This window comes from Phyllobates terribilis, unplaced genomic scaffold (genome assembly GCF_046119375.1).
Source record: "Phyllobates terribilis strain yellow unplaced genomic scaffold, ASM4611937v1 Scaffold_5__5_contigs__length_657084704, whole genome shotgun sequence".
Lineage (NCBI taxonomy): Eukaryota > Metazoa > Chordata > Amphibia > Anura > Dendrobatidae > Phyllobates > Phyllobates terribilis.
Window position 1 is genome coordinate 425,810,930 of NW_027362765.1, and position 15,460 is coordinate 425,826,389.

At 41.8% G+C, this 15,460-nt stretch overlaps 1 protein-coding gene across 4 annotated transcripts in view; it reads right to left on the minus strand.

Moving 5' to 3' along the window:
* IDE (insulin degrading enzyme) overlaps window positions 1-15,460 on the minus strand; it is a 90,925-nt gene that overhangs the window by 48,661 nt on the left and 26,804 nt on the right. For all 4 annotated transcript variants that reach the window (XM_073685241.1, XM_073685240.1, XM_073685242.1 and 1 more), the window contains exons 5-8: window positions 12,721-12,843; window positions 6,272-6,384; window positions 3,902-4,064; window positions 2,296-2,388 (exon numbers count right to left, since the gene is read on the minus strand). In XM_073685241.1, the coding sequence (XP_073541342.1) occupies window positions 2,296-2,388; window positions 3,902-4,064; window positions 6,272-6,384; window positions 12,721-12,843 (492 nt within the window). The remainder of the gene's footprint in view (window positions 1-2,295; window positions 2,389-3,901; window positions 4,065-6,271; window positions 6,385-12,720; window positions 12,844-15,460) is intronic.

Below are 15,460 nucleotides of genomic sequence, written 5' to 3' on the forward strand. Positions count from 1 at the left end.
GCGCCGATGGGTGGGATTAGTGAAGCGCTTCCTACGCGATCATGCTAAATGCCGCTGTCAGAGATTGTTAACATGGATCAAAATTCCACCCGCAGCTGTTAGGGGCACATGAAAGCTGATCAGGTCAGCCGTCATGTCCCCAGAGCCCGCATCAAAGGGGGAGACACGCCATGCGCCGTACATGTACGGCACATGTCGTGAAAGGGTTAAAACAGTTTTGGAAAAGTTCCACACAAAGAATATTGTGCCTAATGTATTAGTTGTGCACCAACTTGTGGAAAATGTGGGCATATTGTATATGTACAGTGGTGGCCAAAAGTATTGGCACCCCTGCAATTCTGTCAGATAATACTCAGTTTCTTCCTGAAAATGATTGCAATCACAAATTCTTTGGTATTATTCTCTTCATTTAATTTGTCTTCAATGAAAAAACACAAAAACAATTGTCCTAAAGCCAAATTGGATACAATTCCACACCAAACCTAAAAAAGGGGGTGGACAAAAGTATTGGCACCCTTTGAAAAATCCTGTGATGCTTCTCTAATTCGTGTAATTAACAGCACCTGTAACTTACCTGTGGCACCTAACAGGTGTTGGCAATAACTAAATCACACTTGCAGCCAGTTAACATGGATTAAAGTTGACTCAACCTCTGTCTTGTGTCCTTGTGTGTACCACATTGAGCATGGAGAAAAGAAAGAAGACAAAAGAACTGTCTGAGGACTTGAGAAACCAAATAGTGAGGAAGCATGAGCAATCTCAAGGCTACAAGTCCATCTCCTAAGACCTGAATGTTCCTGTGTCTTCCGTGCGCAGTGTCAAGAAGTTTAAAGCCCATGGCACTGTGGCTAACCTCCCTAGATGTGGACGGAAAAGAAAAATTGCCGAGAGATTTCAACGCAAGATTGTGCGGATGGTGGATAAAGAACCTCGACTAACATCCAAACAAGTTCAAGCTGCCCTGCAGTCCGAGGGTACAACAGTGTCAACCCGTACTATCCGTCGGCGTCTGAATGAAAAGGGACTGTATGGTAGGATACCCAGGAAGACCCCACTTCTTACCCCGAGACATAAAAAAGCCAGGCTGGAGTTTGCCAAAACTTACCTGAGAAAGCCTAAAACGTTTTGGAAGAATGTTCTCTGGTCAGATGAGACAAAAGTAGAGCTTTTTGGGAAAAAGCATCAACATAGAGTGTACAGGAAAAAAAAGAGGCATTCAAAGAAAAGAACACGGTCCCTACAGTCAAACATGGCGGAGGTTCCCTGATGTTTTGGGGTTGCTTTGCTGCCTCTGGCACTGGACTGCTTGGCCGTGTGCATGGCATTATGAAGTCCGAAGACTACCAACAAATTTTGCAGCATAATGTAGGGCCCAGTGTGAGAAAGCTGGGTCTCCCTCAGAGGTCATGGGTCTTCCAGCAGGACAATGACCCAAAACACACTTCCAAAAGCACTATAAAATGGTTTGAGAGAAAGCACTGGAGACTTCTAAGGTGGCCAGCAATGAGTCCAGACCTGAATCCCATAGAACACCTGTGGAGAGATCTCAAAATGGCAGTTTGGAGAAGGCACCCTTCAAGGTTGTGCAACCTAGTATTAGGCTGAGGGTGCCAATACTTTTGTCTGGCCCATTTTTGGAGTTTTGTGTGAAATGATCAATGATTTGATTTTTGCTTCATTCTCTTTTGTGTTTTTTTCCTGCAAGCAAATTAAATGAAGATAATAATACCAAAGAATTTGTGATTGCAATCATGATCAGGAAGAAACTGAGTATTATCTGACAGAATTGCAGGGGTGCCAATACTTTTGGCCACCACTGTAGGCAGCAATAAGAGAATAAGTGTGTATGCTTACATGCAAAGCTCCATGGAAGAATAATAAAGGGGGACCAGAAAAGAAAAAGGGGACAATAAAAAGGGGACAACCATAACCAGAGTTGCGACAAATTGTGTTTTTTCTCACATTGAGAAGTCCCACAATATTTCTTATTCATTGCTATATTAGCCCTATTCATGTCCCTGATGTCTCCCCCCAAGAATAAGGTGATCTATACAGAAATGTGAGCATGTCTAAAGCCAATATCGAAGCGACAGGTGTACGTAGAGAGCCGCGTATAGACTAGGCTATATGAAGTGGCTCTACGGACAAAACAAATACCCCCAATATCTTTTATGTTGCCCTTTTATTTGTATATAATTTAGAGAACATTTTCCTTTAAAAAAACAAAAACACCTCACTATACAGGAATATCCCAGACCAACCCGTAGTTCTCGTCTGGGTCATTACGTTACTTACACAGGCCTTCTTCGGTGAGATCTACGTTGATGATGAAAAACATGAATCCTTTGGCACCCTCTTTCTGGCCTCCAACCAGAGTATTTACCCAGCCTATGGAAGAATAGCAGAGTTAAAAAGTGTCCAACATGGGGTAGATTTACCATGGGAGGTGAGACACTTTAATGATACAGGATGTCCAATTAAAACTTCTAGAAATATCAAGAAGAGAAACATCATAGGGCAACACTATCAATTTAGATGGTTGATCATTCTCCCCCGCTAGTTTTCCTTGCTCAACTTGCAGTGTTGTGTGCAGGACACAACTATTAAAAGGGATCTTTTCACAAATTTTTTTCATGTTGAGCTGGACACAATGTAATAATGGCTGCAAAATTAAATAAAAAAAAAACATTAATGTTTTATTCCTCTCTGCAGCCACCATTACATCGTGTGTCCAGAGGAACATAAATTGTTGAACAAGCTTCCGGATGATGTTGGAGCTGCCGCGGGTGCCCCGGACACATTCAGCGGTGGTCCATAAACCGGCATAAAGTATAAACTTGTCAAAGTAAGAGTTCTTTATACCTAATGGTTTAATTTGAAACAGGTTAACGCGTTTCTGGACCCACAAATGTGTTGGACTTGTTAAAATGAACAGTTTATTTTTAATATGTGGGAAAGGAGATAATTCAAATGTTCTTTTTTTTCTCCTTTCTCACTTTGCTAGTCTTTTTTTAAAAAAGGACTTGAACGTGCTCCAATCGCCTATGTACAGTAATAAAGTATATAGTAAACAGCAAAGTCTCCTTTGAACACGTGCCACAGGGTGGGCAGCATAGGACCACCATAATGGTCTTCAGCAGACCCCCGGCTTCCTTGGCAAGCCATCGGCACACTGGGCACACTGCATTCATGTCACAGGGGAGGATGAAAGCATGTAACTGCGCGCACCAAGATTTGACAGTGGCATTTAAGTAGTAAACAGCAGCAGGAGTAGCGCAGCCCTGCTCTCTGCCATTTTTTGTTTTTTGAGCAGAAACTAAGAAGGAGCTTTCTAAATCCTCAAAAACTTGAGCCCAGATTTAGAAGAGCTTTTATGCCACAATTCTGTTTGCAAGGTTGCGCAAAAGTTTTGAGACTTGACGTTTCCAACAACGTGAGCAGAACTTGGGTGTGGAGACCACCACTCAAATTCATGACGTGGCAGGGTTGGTCACTGACTGGACTAAGATTTGCGGCCAGGTGCACGGAGGCGCTCCACTCCACACACTCCTCAAGACTGGCATGAAAAATGCCGGTCTTCATGAAATGGGGCCTTGGAGTTATCGCTCAGATTCAGCTTTAAAAAAAAAAAAAAAAAAAAATATGAGCAAAAAGATTCAGACACAGGCAACACCTGCCCAGAAGGAAGTAAGCTCGGTTCCTAACCTAGCCTCAAAGATGTGGACCCGACATATGATGTAATAGTAGGTTATATGTCGGGATAGGGTTAAAAACAGGAGGAAAATGGATATCTTCTAAGACTGAAATTGCTGAGCCCAAACTGCAAAAACAGATGAGGATTGGACATGTTCCGGGTTTAACCGAATAAAAACAGATATACTTTTTTTTTTTTTTTTTTTACCTTTGGACTTCAGTTCAGATAGAAGACTTCCGGGTCCTTCATGTCCAATGAGGTGTCCAAGATAATGACCCGGGTTGGACTTGTAATACTTCTGGAGGTCAGGAATTGGGAACGTGACATATAGATTTCTAATGTCTTTAATAGGCACTATTTTGTACATTTTCTAAAAAGGAAAGAATGAAAATATAAAAATGTTTCTCTCATGATTAAGATCTGTATTACCCATCCTCACAAAAGTGTATACCCAACTTTTCTTAGTGTGAACAGAATTCTGACCATGTCTGGAGGATATACACTGTGTTCCAAATTATTATGAAAATAATATTTTCTCAGATTTTCCCAAATTACCTATATGAATAGCAGTCATTGTAATTTTCCAGTCAAATAACTATTAGAGTACAATTGAAAGGTTTTTGTACAAACTGCCTATGATAACAGTATATTTTTAAAAAAATAAAAAACTCAAACTGCACTCAAAATGCATGTTCCAAATTATTATGCACAGCAGAGTTTTCAACCTTTTCATTTTAATAAAGAACAAAAAAATGGTCATTTTTGAAATTATAAGCATTAGCAGGTTATTACAAACTGAAATCAAACAGTTTTCAACTCAAAACTTTATTCTAGGTGATGTTACATTTGCACATAGGACCGCTTGTTCGAAAGGAGCTTCTGAACTCTCTCGTCCATTGAATTTGTCAGGTTTTGGATGGTTTCTGCTTCAATTGTTTTGCATGAGGACAGAATACCCTCCCAGAGCTGTTGCTTAGGTGTGAACTGCCTCCCGCCATCATAGACACTCCTTTTGATGATGCTCCAGAGGTTCTCAATGGGGTAGAGGTCAGGGGAGCATGGGGGGTCACACCATAAGTTTGTCCCCTTTTATGCCCACAGCAGCCAGAGATGCAGATGTGTTATGTGCAGCATGAGACGGTGCATTATCATGCATGAAAATATTCTTGCTGCGGAATACACGGTTCTTCTTCTTGAACCATGGCAGGAAGTGCTGTTTGAGAAACTCCACATACATTATGGAGTTCATCTTTACCCCTTGAGGGATCCTAAAGGGGCCGACAATCTCTCTCCCCATGATTCCCGCCCAAAACATTACTCCACCTCCTCCTTGTTGGCGCCGTAGCAGTGTTTGCATGGGGTGTCCATCAACCAGCCATCCTCCACTCCATTCATCTGGACCATCGAGCGTTGCACGGCACTCATCGGTGAACAAAACAGTTTTGAAGTCAGTCTTCATGTATTGTTTGGCCCACTGGAGCCGTTTCTGCTTGTGTGCAGTGGATAGAGGAGGTCGATAGGATGGCTTACGCACAGCTGCAAACCTCTGAAGGACCCTGCATCTTGTTGTTCGGGGGACGTTGGAGGCACCAGCAGCTTCAAAAACTTTTCTGCTGCTATGACAAGGCTTTTTTGCCGCTGCTCTTTTTACCTGACGTAATTGCCTGTAGGAAAGAGTCCTCAATTTTCCCTTATCAGCACGCACACGTGTGTACTGTGACTCAGCTACATACTTCTTGATTGTGCGATGATCAGGATGAAGTGTCTTGGCAATGTCGATTGTAGTCATGCCTTGACCTAAACACTCCACAATTTGTTGCTTCTCAGCAGCAGACACATCCTTCTTCTTTCCCATTTTGGCAGAAAATGTAGGCTGCTTAATAACGTGGGACAGCCTTCTTAAGTAGTCTTGCCTTTCATTGGACACACCTGCCAAACTAATTAGCACAGGTGTCTGCAATTGCTTACAGTGATATAAAGAGCCCTGACACACATCACCATCAATGAGTTTAACTGACAAAAAAAAAAATTCTTACCTTATCACTCCTAAACACATTTGCATAATAATTTGGAACACAGTGTAGATATCCAAATCAGATGCAAAAAAAGCAAAGATAAAACTATACATTTCGGGCTGCCTTCAGCCACCACTAGGAGAGTTTTAGATTGTTTACAGTTTTAGTTTAAAGGGAATCTGACAACAGCATAATGTAGGGGCAGAGACCCTGATTCCAGGGATATATCACTTAGTCTACTGGGTGCAGGAGTTTTGATAGAGTCACAGTTTTCTCTGCAGCAGATCTAGCAGAGCTCTACATGTTGAGCCCTGTATAATCCCGCCCACAACACACTGTACACAGAAAGCTACCAATTAGTCGTGGGGGCGTGGATGGACCAGGAGGCACGAGACACCAGGTTCTCTAGTGATAATCTCATATTGATAAGACAGTGATTGTATTGAAACAGCAACACATAGCTGGAATCAGGGTCTCTGCCCCTACATCATGAGGCTCTCAGATTACATGGCAAAAACATGCCGACCGCTTCCCTTTTACTTGATGTGGTATCCGGATGTACCTGCAGATATTGCTTTTGGAAGGGATTTTCAGTAAATTCTGGAACTGGGACATTTTTATTCTCCACTTCTGCAAACAATTTCACCAACAACTCTGTCAAATCATCAAGGGTTTCTGTGTATGAGGGGAAAAAAAATAAAATTTATGACACGTGAAACACGTATATTATCCACACATGCCATTTGTGAATTATAGAATGAGAAGTCATACAGTTTTATATAAAATCATTCCAACTTTTCCATTTTTAAGATCTCAACTTGCAGTCGTCACTGGATGCTGAAAACCTGTACAGACTATGATTTTCACAGTTGAGAATTGAAATGCAGCGTTATCAAAATTATACAAAATCTTTAGCGCTTAAAAGGGAACCGGTCATGTACAGAAACACCATTTACCTGCAGATTTAGGGGTAATCTGACATTAAAAGGGGTTGTGTCACAATACTGTAGCAGGATTTCCTGGGGGAATGGGCTCCTTCCCTGTCCCTCAAGCTAGGAGGACCCTAGGCTATCCCTGTTCCCTAGATTACCTATGATGGTGGAGATGCTGGGGTCTTGTACCTTACAATCATGTAACTCACTTACAAAACGACCAAGTGGGAATCAAGGCAACAGTAGGAGGGATAAACTAAATTGGAAAGAGGATTAGGATAAACACAATACTAAATCCATGCAGCTATCTCCCGAAACACCAACCGACTGCTACTAATTCAGACTACTCCTTCCTCACCAAACCAGGAAGTTGAAAACGTATCACCAGCAAATCCCTAGTGTATGAGCACTAGGTGAGCATATATACCGGAGAGGAGTGGCCAACACAGAACAGCTGAGGCAATTCAGGACAGAGCTCCAGTAGATAGATAGAACTGATTAACGCTTGCAATAACAGAGCAAGGAAGACCTGCACTGCTAAAAGAAAGGTGAAGCAGATCCAATACATGCAGGGGTTTGTGTAACCAGCCGCTGCAATCTTCTGGCCCCTCTCTGTCACGGTGTCCCCATGACAGGTTGTGACTGGAAATGAGTGGCCGATGGGGGAGGGGGAATAGAACTTTATTTCCTCCTTGTAACCTGTTAGACTTGATTTAAATGGCAAATATCCATATATCGGCAGATCAATAGATATTTGTTAATATCTCAAGTTCATATGACAATTTTTTAGGCATTAAAATGAATGAGTGCACAGTAGGCCAATAACATTCAAAATTCGGTGAGAAGGGCACCCGTTGGTGGCATAAATCACCGGATAGCACCAACTCCTGTTAATAATTTATGAACTTAGAGGAAGCGAAGTTAAATTGGTATAAAACACATTTTTATCAGTTCAGGAATAAAGTTACAAAAACATTCACATGGTGAGTAACATGACAGCTTGACAGACGGGTGTCAACCATAGCATGCCACAATCCCACCAATTAGTACATATAAATAGCAAAGTGCAGTGCAGGCAAGTTAGATCCCACAGATCAAGGTAAATGCCTGTAATAGAGGTAAAGGTATACCATATGGGGTCATAAACCTCAACACTTGACATGTAAAGGAGGATTATCCTTATCAGGGGGTGTTTTGGCAGGCATCAGCTGACAGTGGTGGATGAGACGATACCCCAACGCACGTTTCACCACGTATATTAAAGCTTTCTCAAGGGGTAAATGTGTTTTTATACAAAAATAAATAAACTGATCTAAAAACACATTTTTAACTCCGCTTCCTCAAAGTTTATAAAAAAAAAAAAAAAAAATTAAAAAAGGAATATGTAGACATTACATGCATAACTGGACACCCTCAAACTGGGACAAGGTGACATAGTAGGTTGTTTGAACAAGAAGCCATATCCTGAAGGTCACCAAGCTGACTTCTTGTGCGTGTGGAAAGTGGACCAAAAATATATATTTTTAAACACTATTAATATTTTCTCCCAGAAGGACTGAACATAAACATTATCCCCAAGGAATCTTCATCCTGTTTTTAACTTAAAATCTATATAGAAAATGCTTTGTTTATGCACATTGCAATAAATTTGTCTTAGATCCCCCCCCCCCTCTTTAGAAGCCAACATGCTATAGGTATAGCATTTTTTTTCTAACTTTTTCCTCTATAAAAGGGTGCGTGCACATGTTAAGTATTTGGTGCAGAAATATCTGCACCATTGCTGCATCTCTAGGCAATAAAAATGCAGCGTAAAATAGGTGTGTTTGCCACTTTTTTATATGCGTTTTTGCTGCAGATTTTCACCTGCTCAGTATGGGTGAAATATATAGCAAAAATGCTGAAAGAATGGACATGCTGCAGAAGGAAATCTGCAAGGAAAAAACATAAGCAACGTGTGCATGGGACTTCAAGATTGTTATTAACTTTGCGGGCATCAGGAAAATCTGCATAAAAAAAAAAATAAATAAAAAAAACACAAGAAAATCTGCAACGTGTGCACAGGCCGCAAGTACAAAAACAAGCAAAAATGTTTACAATTAATTAAAAACCACCAAGGGGAGAATAAAAGAAAGGTGTGAAGAGGACAGGTATTTTAGCCTTAGGATAAAAAGAAAGACAACTAAACAAGACCAGGACACCGGTTCTTGTCATCTACAATACAGAAGGTATCCCAGCGACAAATACAAGGATGCACAACGACGCAGCAAGCATCACATTTCTGCTGGCACAGCCCCAGTGACGGCTGACGTCCAGCCTCAGACAGACATCACTATCAACAGAACGGTTTACCAATTTTTTTTTTAATAGATCTTGCATGATTTAATCAAATGCATTTTTCTTTATAAGTATTTTTCGGGCAAAATGTCATATATTCAATGTTTGCATACATCTTAACGCTTACAGAGGCTGCTGTATGCTTTTGTTTATTATGCAATCATAGCAGCTTGCATCTGTTCATACTTTGATACAGAAAACACAAAAAAAATCCCACAAAAACAACTGACCAGCACCTCCAAACAGAATAAAGCCAGCGTGAACTGATGAAAGTTGCAATGACTGCATAATATACAAACAAAAGCATACAGCAGCACTATGTAAGCTCCAAGATGTGCAAACATTGAATATATGACATTGGACTCAGGGGTGGACACAGAGCTTGGGGATCCTGTGCAAGAAATGTGTCTGGGGCTCACCTCACTGCCTGGCTTATGATAAAGGGAAATCTGGCCATGGGACCCCAGGAGCCTCGGGTTCCAAGTAACAGGCCAGATTGCCCTCATTATTACTGCTCTGCAAGCAAGGGGCATACATAGAAACCACAGGGCTCCACATCAAAAGCTCTATTTGGGCCTCCCCTCACCTCTAAAGAAATATAATTTACTGAAATGGAGATTATATATATATATATATATATATATATACATACATACATACACACACACATATACTGGTTCCGGCACAGTCATACTTGCAGTCAGGTGATAACTCGTTTCAGCTCTGTTGGTGAGTGAAACACTACAAGACGTGGCTGACACGCTAGTTGGCACATGACAGCAAGTGTGCAAAGCACATACTCGTGATTACTGCTGGAACCGGCAGAGCCCAACCATGTATATATGGTAGTATACTACAAATAAAAGTATGGACTACTGCACAACACTATCCTGTAAACCATTTTTTTTTTTTTTTTTTTTTTTTTTTTACAGTGGATGTTGAGATCACTGTCTGGCATCTATAGGAGGCAACTGTTTAACCTATGCATCAATGGTGAATACACTGAACAGAGGCCGTTTGGTCATTAAGGGTATTCCCAAGAAAAATAAAGTTATCCCCGATCCCGATGAGAAGGGATAACTTACTGATATGGACTGACCACTACTCTACTCTGCAGCTCAGCCATGAATGGATTGGAGGGGCACATGCTTGACTTCTGCTCTAGTCATTGTCTATGGATGGACCTGATGGGAATAGCCTTGTGCAGCGCTCAGCAGCTCTATACAGAACGAAGACAGTGCTGTTTTCCATTCCTGGCAGTCGCAGTGTTCGCATCCCCAGTGATCAGCAATTATCCCCGATGCTGGAGATAAATGGATTATTTGATGAATAACCCTTTAAAGAGCCAGATATAATAAAATAAAAATATTATGGTATGTATATTATACATACATATACACATATCAGGTGGCATGGCTGCAGAAACCACTGTGGAGGAGGGGGATGGGAAGGGAACAGTGCAGGGAGCATAAGACGCACTGTAAGTCCTGCTCTTCCTCCGTCATTGTCCCCTGTGTGCTGTGCGCCCCCTTTTCAGTGCCCTCTCCCCTGCTCTGCGTAACAGAATGACTATGGGTGTCAGGCACCACTGGGCTCTTTGAGGAGCCCCATAGCAGAGGTGTACGCCCCTGCCTGCAAGGACCCCCTCCACCTCCGGGCCCCGATGCAGCTGCACCGGCGGTATGTCCGCCCTTGATTGGACTGCATTAATGCTATATAAAATATACTTCTAAAAATAAAAAAAAAGGGTACTTGGCACATGAATCGGCCAATTTATGAGAGCCCAGCAGCCATGACAAGGCGTCCCTTTCTTTGATGGGACCCTAATCTTGGCCATACGCATTCGATGGATGTCGGCTGAACAAGGTTTTGGTTGATTGTTCGTCCGACAGCCATCTCAGCCGACTCTCCCATACACAGGTTCGCTCGTTCGGCCGAGTGCTCCTGTGTAGTCTATGAGGAAGCCATTGACTGACATCGGCCGGCGGCTTATCTCAGGGAGAACAATGCGATCTGCAGTCCACAATCAAACATGTCTGATAGACATTTCTTCTGAAAATCAGTTGGCCGGCGCCCCAATACACACATTAGATCCCGTCTATCTCTGTAGGTTCAGCTGACAGTGTAAGGTGTATGGGGGCCTTAACCTAATAGTAATAAAACATGCCTTCTGCTTGCTCTTCAAATTTGTAGGCTTTTAGCTAGGTAGAGGCATGTTTGCTAAATATTAGATTTAGGGTCCCATCAAATAAAGGGAAGTCTGGACATTGCTGGTGGGCTCTCATCAAATGACCAATTAATGCACCAAGTACCTTTATTTTTATAAATACATACTATATAACAGTAATGCAGTCCAATGTCATATTTTCTATGTTTGCCGACATCTTGGCGCTTACAGAGTGCTGCATCTCTCTATATGTCTATCTCTAACAATCTTCACATTTTTACACTGATCACTCGGTCTAATACTAAATTCACATGTTCTGTGTAGAGGACTTTCAGCAGTCTCATTATCACAGGTGGGATTACAACAGACAGCTAGCACAGGATCCACTATTCAGAATAAGCAAAATCAGATATCACTTATACTGAACGGTGGATCCAGTGTTATCACAGCTCACCTGCTCCCACTACCTTCCCAATGACCTCAGACCAGATCAGAGAGCAAACCAAGGAATTGCATCTATAGAAATCTCCCTCCATCAGGTTATATAATTTGTTTAGTGGCTACTGTAAAGAAGATGGTGTCCAAACACGGTTAGCATTAGCTTGGGAAGATGGCGGCCCACATAAAGTACAAAAACTAAAAAATTAAAATAAAAAACAAACAAAATAACACTAGAAATTAATGAGAATGTATCACTATCTGGTTTTAATCAACTACAGAATATTAATTTGCTTTAAACCCTGTTAGACTATTCTCATTTTATATATTTAAGATTTATCAATGGGTTGAAAGCGGAAGCCCCTCACTAACTACCTAGCTATGTGCCATCTAAGGCTATGTTCACACATCATGGTTTTTTCAGCGATTTTTGATGCGTTTTTTTAATGCAAATTTTCAGCTGCGTTTTGCAGTACCAGCAAAGTCTATGAGATTCCAGAAATCTCATGCACACATCATGTTTTGTTTTTTTTTTAAATCAGGATTTTGTGCTTTTCATGGTGTTTTTTTGCAAAATAGAGCAAAAAAAAGAAGGGACTTTCAGCGTTTTTTTTTCATCCATTGGAAGTAATGGGTGGGGGAAAAAAAAAAAAAAAAAATATGCAGGTGTTAGTTTTTTTCAGCGTTTTTTTGTGCCAAAACCAGAATTACTTTTTTTTTTTTAACAGAACTTTATGTACATGCTTAAAAGAGACAAAAAAGGACAGTGAAAAAAAAAACACTGAACAAAACGTACCAAAAAACAAGCAAAAAAGCAAGAAAAATCCTGAACAACCTCCTGGCAAGAGATCAGGTTTTGCTGCACAAAAATAAAAAGCATATGATGTGTGAACATAGACTTAGGGTCTCGGCGCCTACGTCATGCTGCTGTCAGATTCCCTTTTTCTGTTATCCAGCAGCTCATGTCAGGAGTGACCAGTTGTTGCTACTATTTTATTCCCACTGCTCAGGAGTATTTATTTTTCCCAATAAAAGTTGTAATCTCGGAGACCGCCAAAAGTCAAGAAGGTGAACAGTCCTATTCTGACATTTTTATGCAGTCGCAAAAAGTTAATAAATATCTCATGTGATTTTTATTACCTCTTCCAAGCACACAAATGGACATGAGGTTAGACGAATAAAAAGTTGAGTGGAATTTCAGCAATTCTTGCCGCACGTCGAGTCCTTCTTCTGTAGGCCTTGTTTCAAGAGTAAGCTTATTACCTGGAAGGAAGAACAGAAACTTGTGAATAATCTGTTAAGTATATAAATGAAACAACTTGGCAATAAACTTCTACTAGTCCATCGCCGTGCTGCGTCTCCAAGTTACCTTCTTTAAATGCAGATGTCCTCTCGATGCAGGGACACGATTAATGCACTAGCTGTTATTTATTATACTTCTATAGCACCATTAATTCCTCAGCACTTTACAGACATCATCATCATCATCATCGCTGTCCCCATTGGGGCTCACAATCTAGACTCCCTATCAGTATGTCTTTGGAGTGTGGGAGGAAATCAGAGTACCCGGAGGAAACCCACGCAATCACGGGGAGGATATACAAACTCCTTGCAGATGTTGTCCTTGGTGGGATTTCAACCCAGGACCCCAGTGCTGCAAAGCAACAGTGCTAACTACTGAGCCACCGTGCTGCTCTAAATAGGAGACATGAAGACGTCTGTCCCATAAATCTTTGTCACCGGTCCACAGGCTACTTGATGATCGCTGGGGATCCAGCTGCAGGAGCCACCACAGAGCCTGAGAACAGGGACCCAAAGACCCCAGTGTGAATGCAATTGAGAATGTGAGACCACCATTACTAAAGACAATCAATGGATCAGTGGTCTCTCACCACCATCCATTCCAGTATGGGACTTAACAAGGGAGAGGGTCTTAGTGGGTCTGAGCCCCAGCAATCATTTATCACATATCCTGTGGATAGGAGGTAAAGGGGTTTTCTGATAAGTGACATAAGGCTCTGTAGGTTCGCAGTGTGCCACCATACAGCCCTATACACACACACACACACACACACACACACACACACGAGATGGTCTTGTCCCACCCAGGTAACAATACTTATCCAACATGACTATTACCATGCTCCAGTAATGACAATCGTCAACTCCCAGCACTGCAAAAGTGAGAAAAGCGACGCAGAACAGTCATTTTATGAGCAATAGAAGAAAACTGTTATAAATAATTAGGAGCAATTTTATAATCCTTTCACCCTCTAGTTATCTAGAGACATTTGGGCAGAACAGAAACACCTAATGAGTAACATAATACTCCGCACCCATGAGGTGCAGCGCCGGCCATCTTCTACACGCAGCCCGATCAACTCCTGTAACTATAAGAGGCGGCCGCCAGAAATGATCGCTGGCAAACAGTGCAGTTATCTATGGGGGAGGCAGATTATACAGCCAGCACCTGAGCAGCACGCGGCCCTGGACACCAGCAAACAGGAATCCAGGTCAAAGATCTGTTCATGCGGGAAACGTTATGCCCGCTCATTAATTGGGCTAAAAACTGATAAATCAATCGGTACAAAAAAATGGTCTGAATAGACACTTTAATATCTTTATAGCCAGAGAAGCCTTTAGCTTTCTACTAAAAACACTGCTGCAAACATGGCTTTAAAAAGGGAATTTGTCGTGTTGAATAAGCAGTGTAATCTGCAGGCAGCAGATCAGAGTCCAGTGGGCAATCCCACCAAGAGCTCCAGTGGGCAATCCCACCAGTGACTGACCACCATCTGTAAACATGCTCATGCAGGAAAGGCTGTCAAATACAAAAGTAGGGACACCCACTGGACTCCTGAGCCCAGAATAATGTTATTTTATTTATTTAAGTCAGAGTAGCTGAGCAGACTGATCTATTGTTTTGTGTACAAGCATTTTATTTTTATTTATTTATTTTTTATTTAACCATTTCTGGACCGCTCATTGCCTTTAAATGTCTGGTTGGTCCGGCTCCTAACCTGAATGACAAGAATCAGAGACAAATGTGCTACCCAAATACAGCCGTCACATGGGAGCAGCTCTGAAACAATTAAAGGGAGGCTTGAACAAATAGATAAGTTACACCCAGCATTATTACTATAATAGTCATTGCCACACACTGAATACACTAGTATTTTACATGGGACTGCTTTGAAAAGCTCAGCAGCCGCACATCTTTGGTTAAAGTAATTAGAGAGCACAGTCACTTTGTGCGGCTGTACACAGCACCAGATGCAACGTGTAGAGCAGACGAAAACCAGCTTCACTCAAGCACATTGCTGTATCTCTATACTATGGACTTGCAACACCAGCGTATAATGAAACAGGATGCATCAGTACTGGATCAGTTTTTGCCCTACAGTAAATAACGATGGATCAATTTTCATATCCGTATTTACATTTAATACCGATGTATCCCTAGACTTAAGCCCAAGTGGGAGACCGACAGTTTTCACTTGGGAAATGTACTTCTCCCTGTATGACAATGACTAATCCAGAGCTGGGAGAAACGGTCAGGAAAGACGAACATGTCCACTTTAAATTTCTCAGTGTGTGGAAGACAACTCTGATCTCCTGGTCTAATCTCCAGCATGACTAGAAAGCACAAATGACTCACACCTATCAGACAGGGTCAGAGCAACTGAGTTTAGCTGTGTCACATTACAAACCCTTCTATCAGCTCTCCTCCTCGCCTAGCATTCTGAGCACCGTCAGCTCTGCAGTACTGCCAGTCTCCCACACTGCCTGTCCAGAGGTGAAAGCACAAAGTGTCAGTATCACACTTAAGTCTGCTGTGCTCAGAGCAAATTGTACTCACTCGGCAGTGAAATCAGAGTCT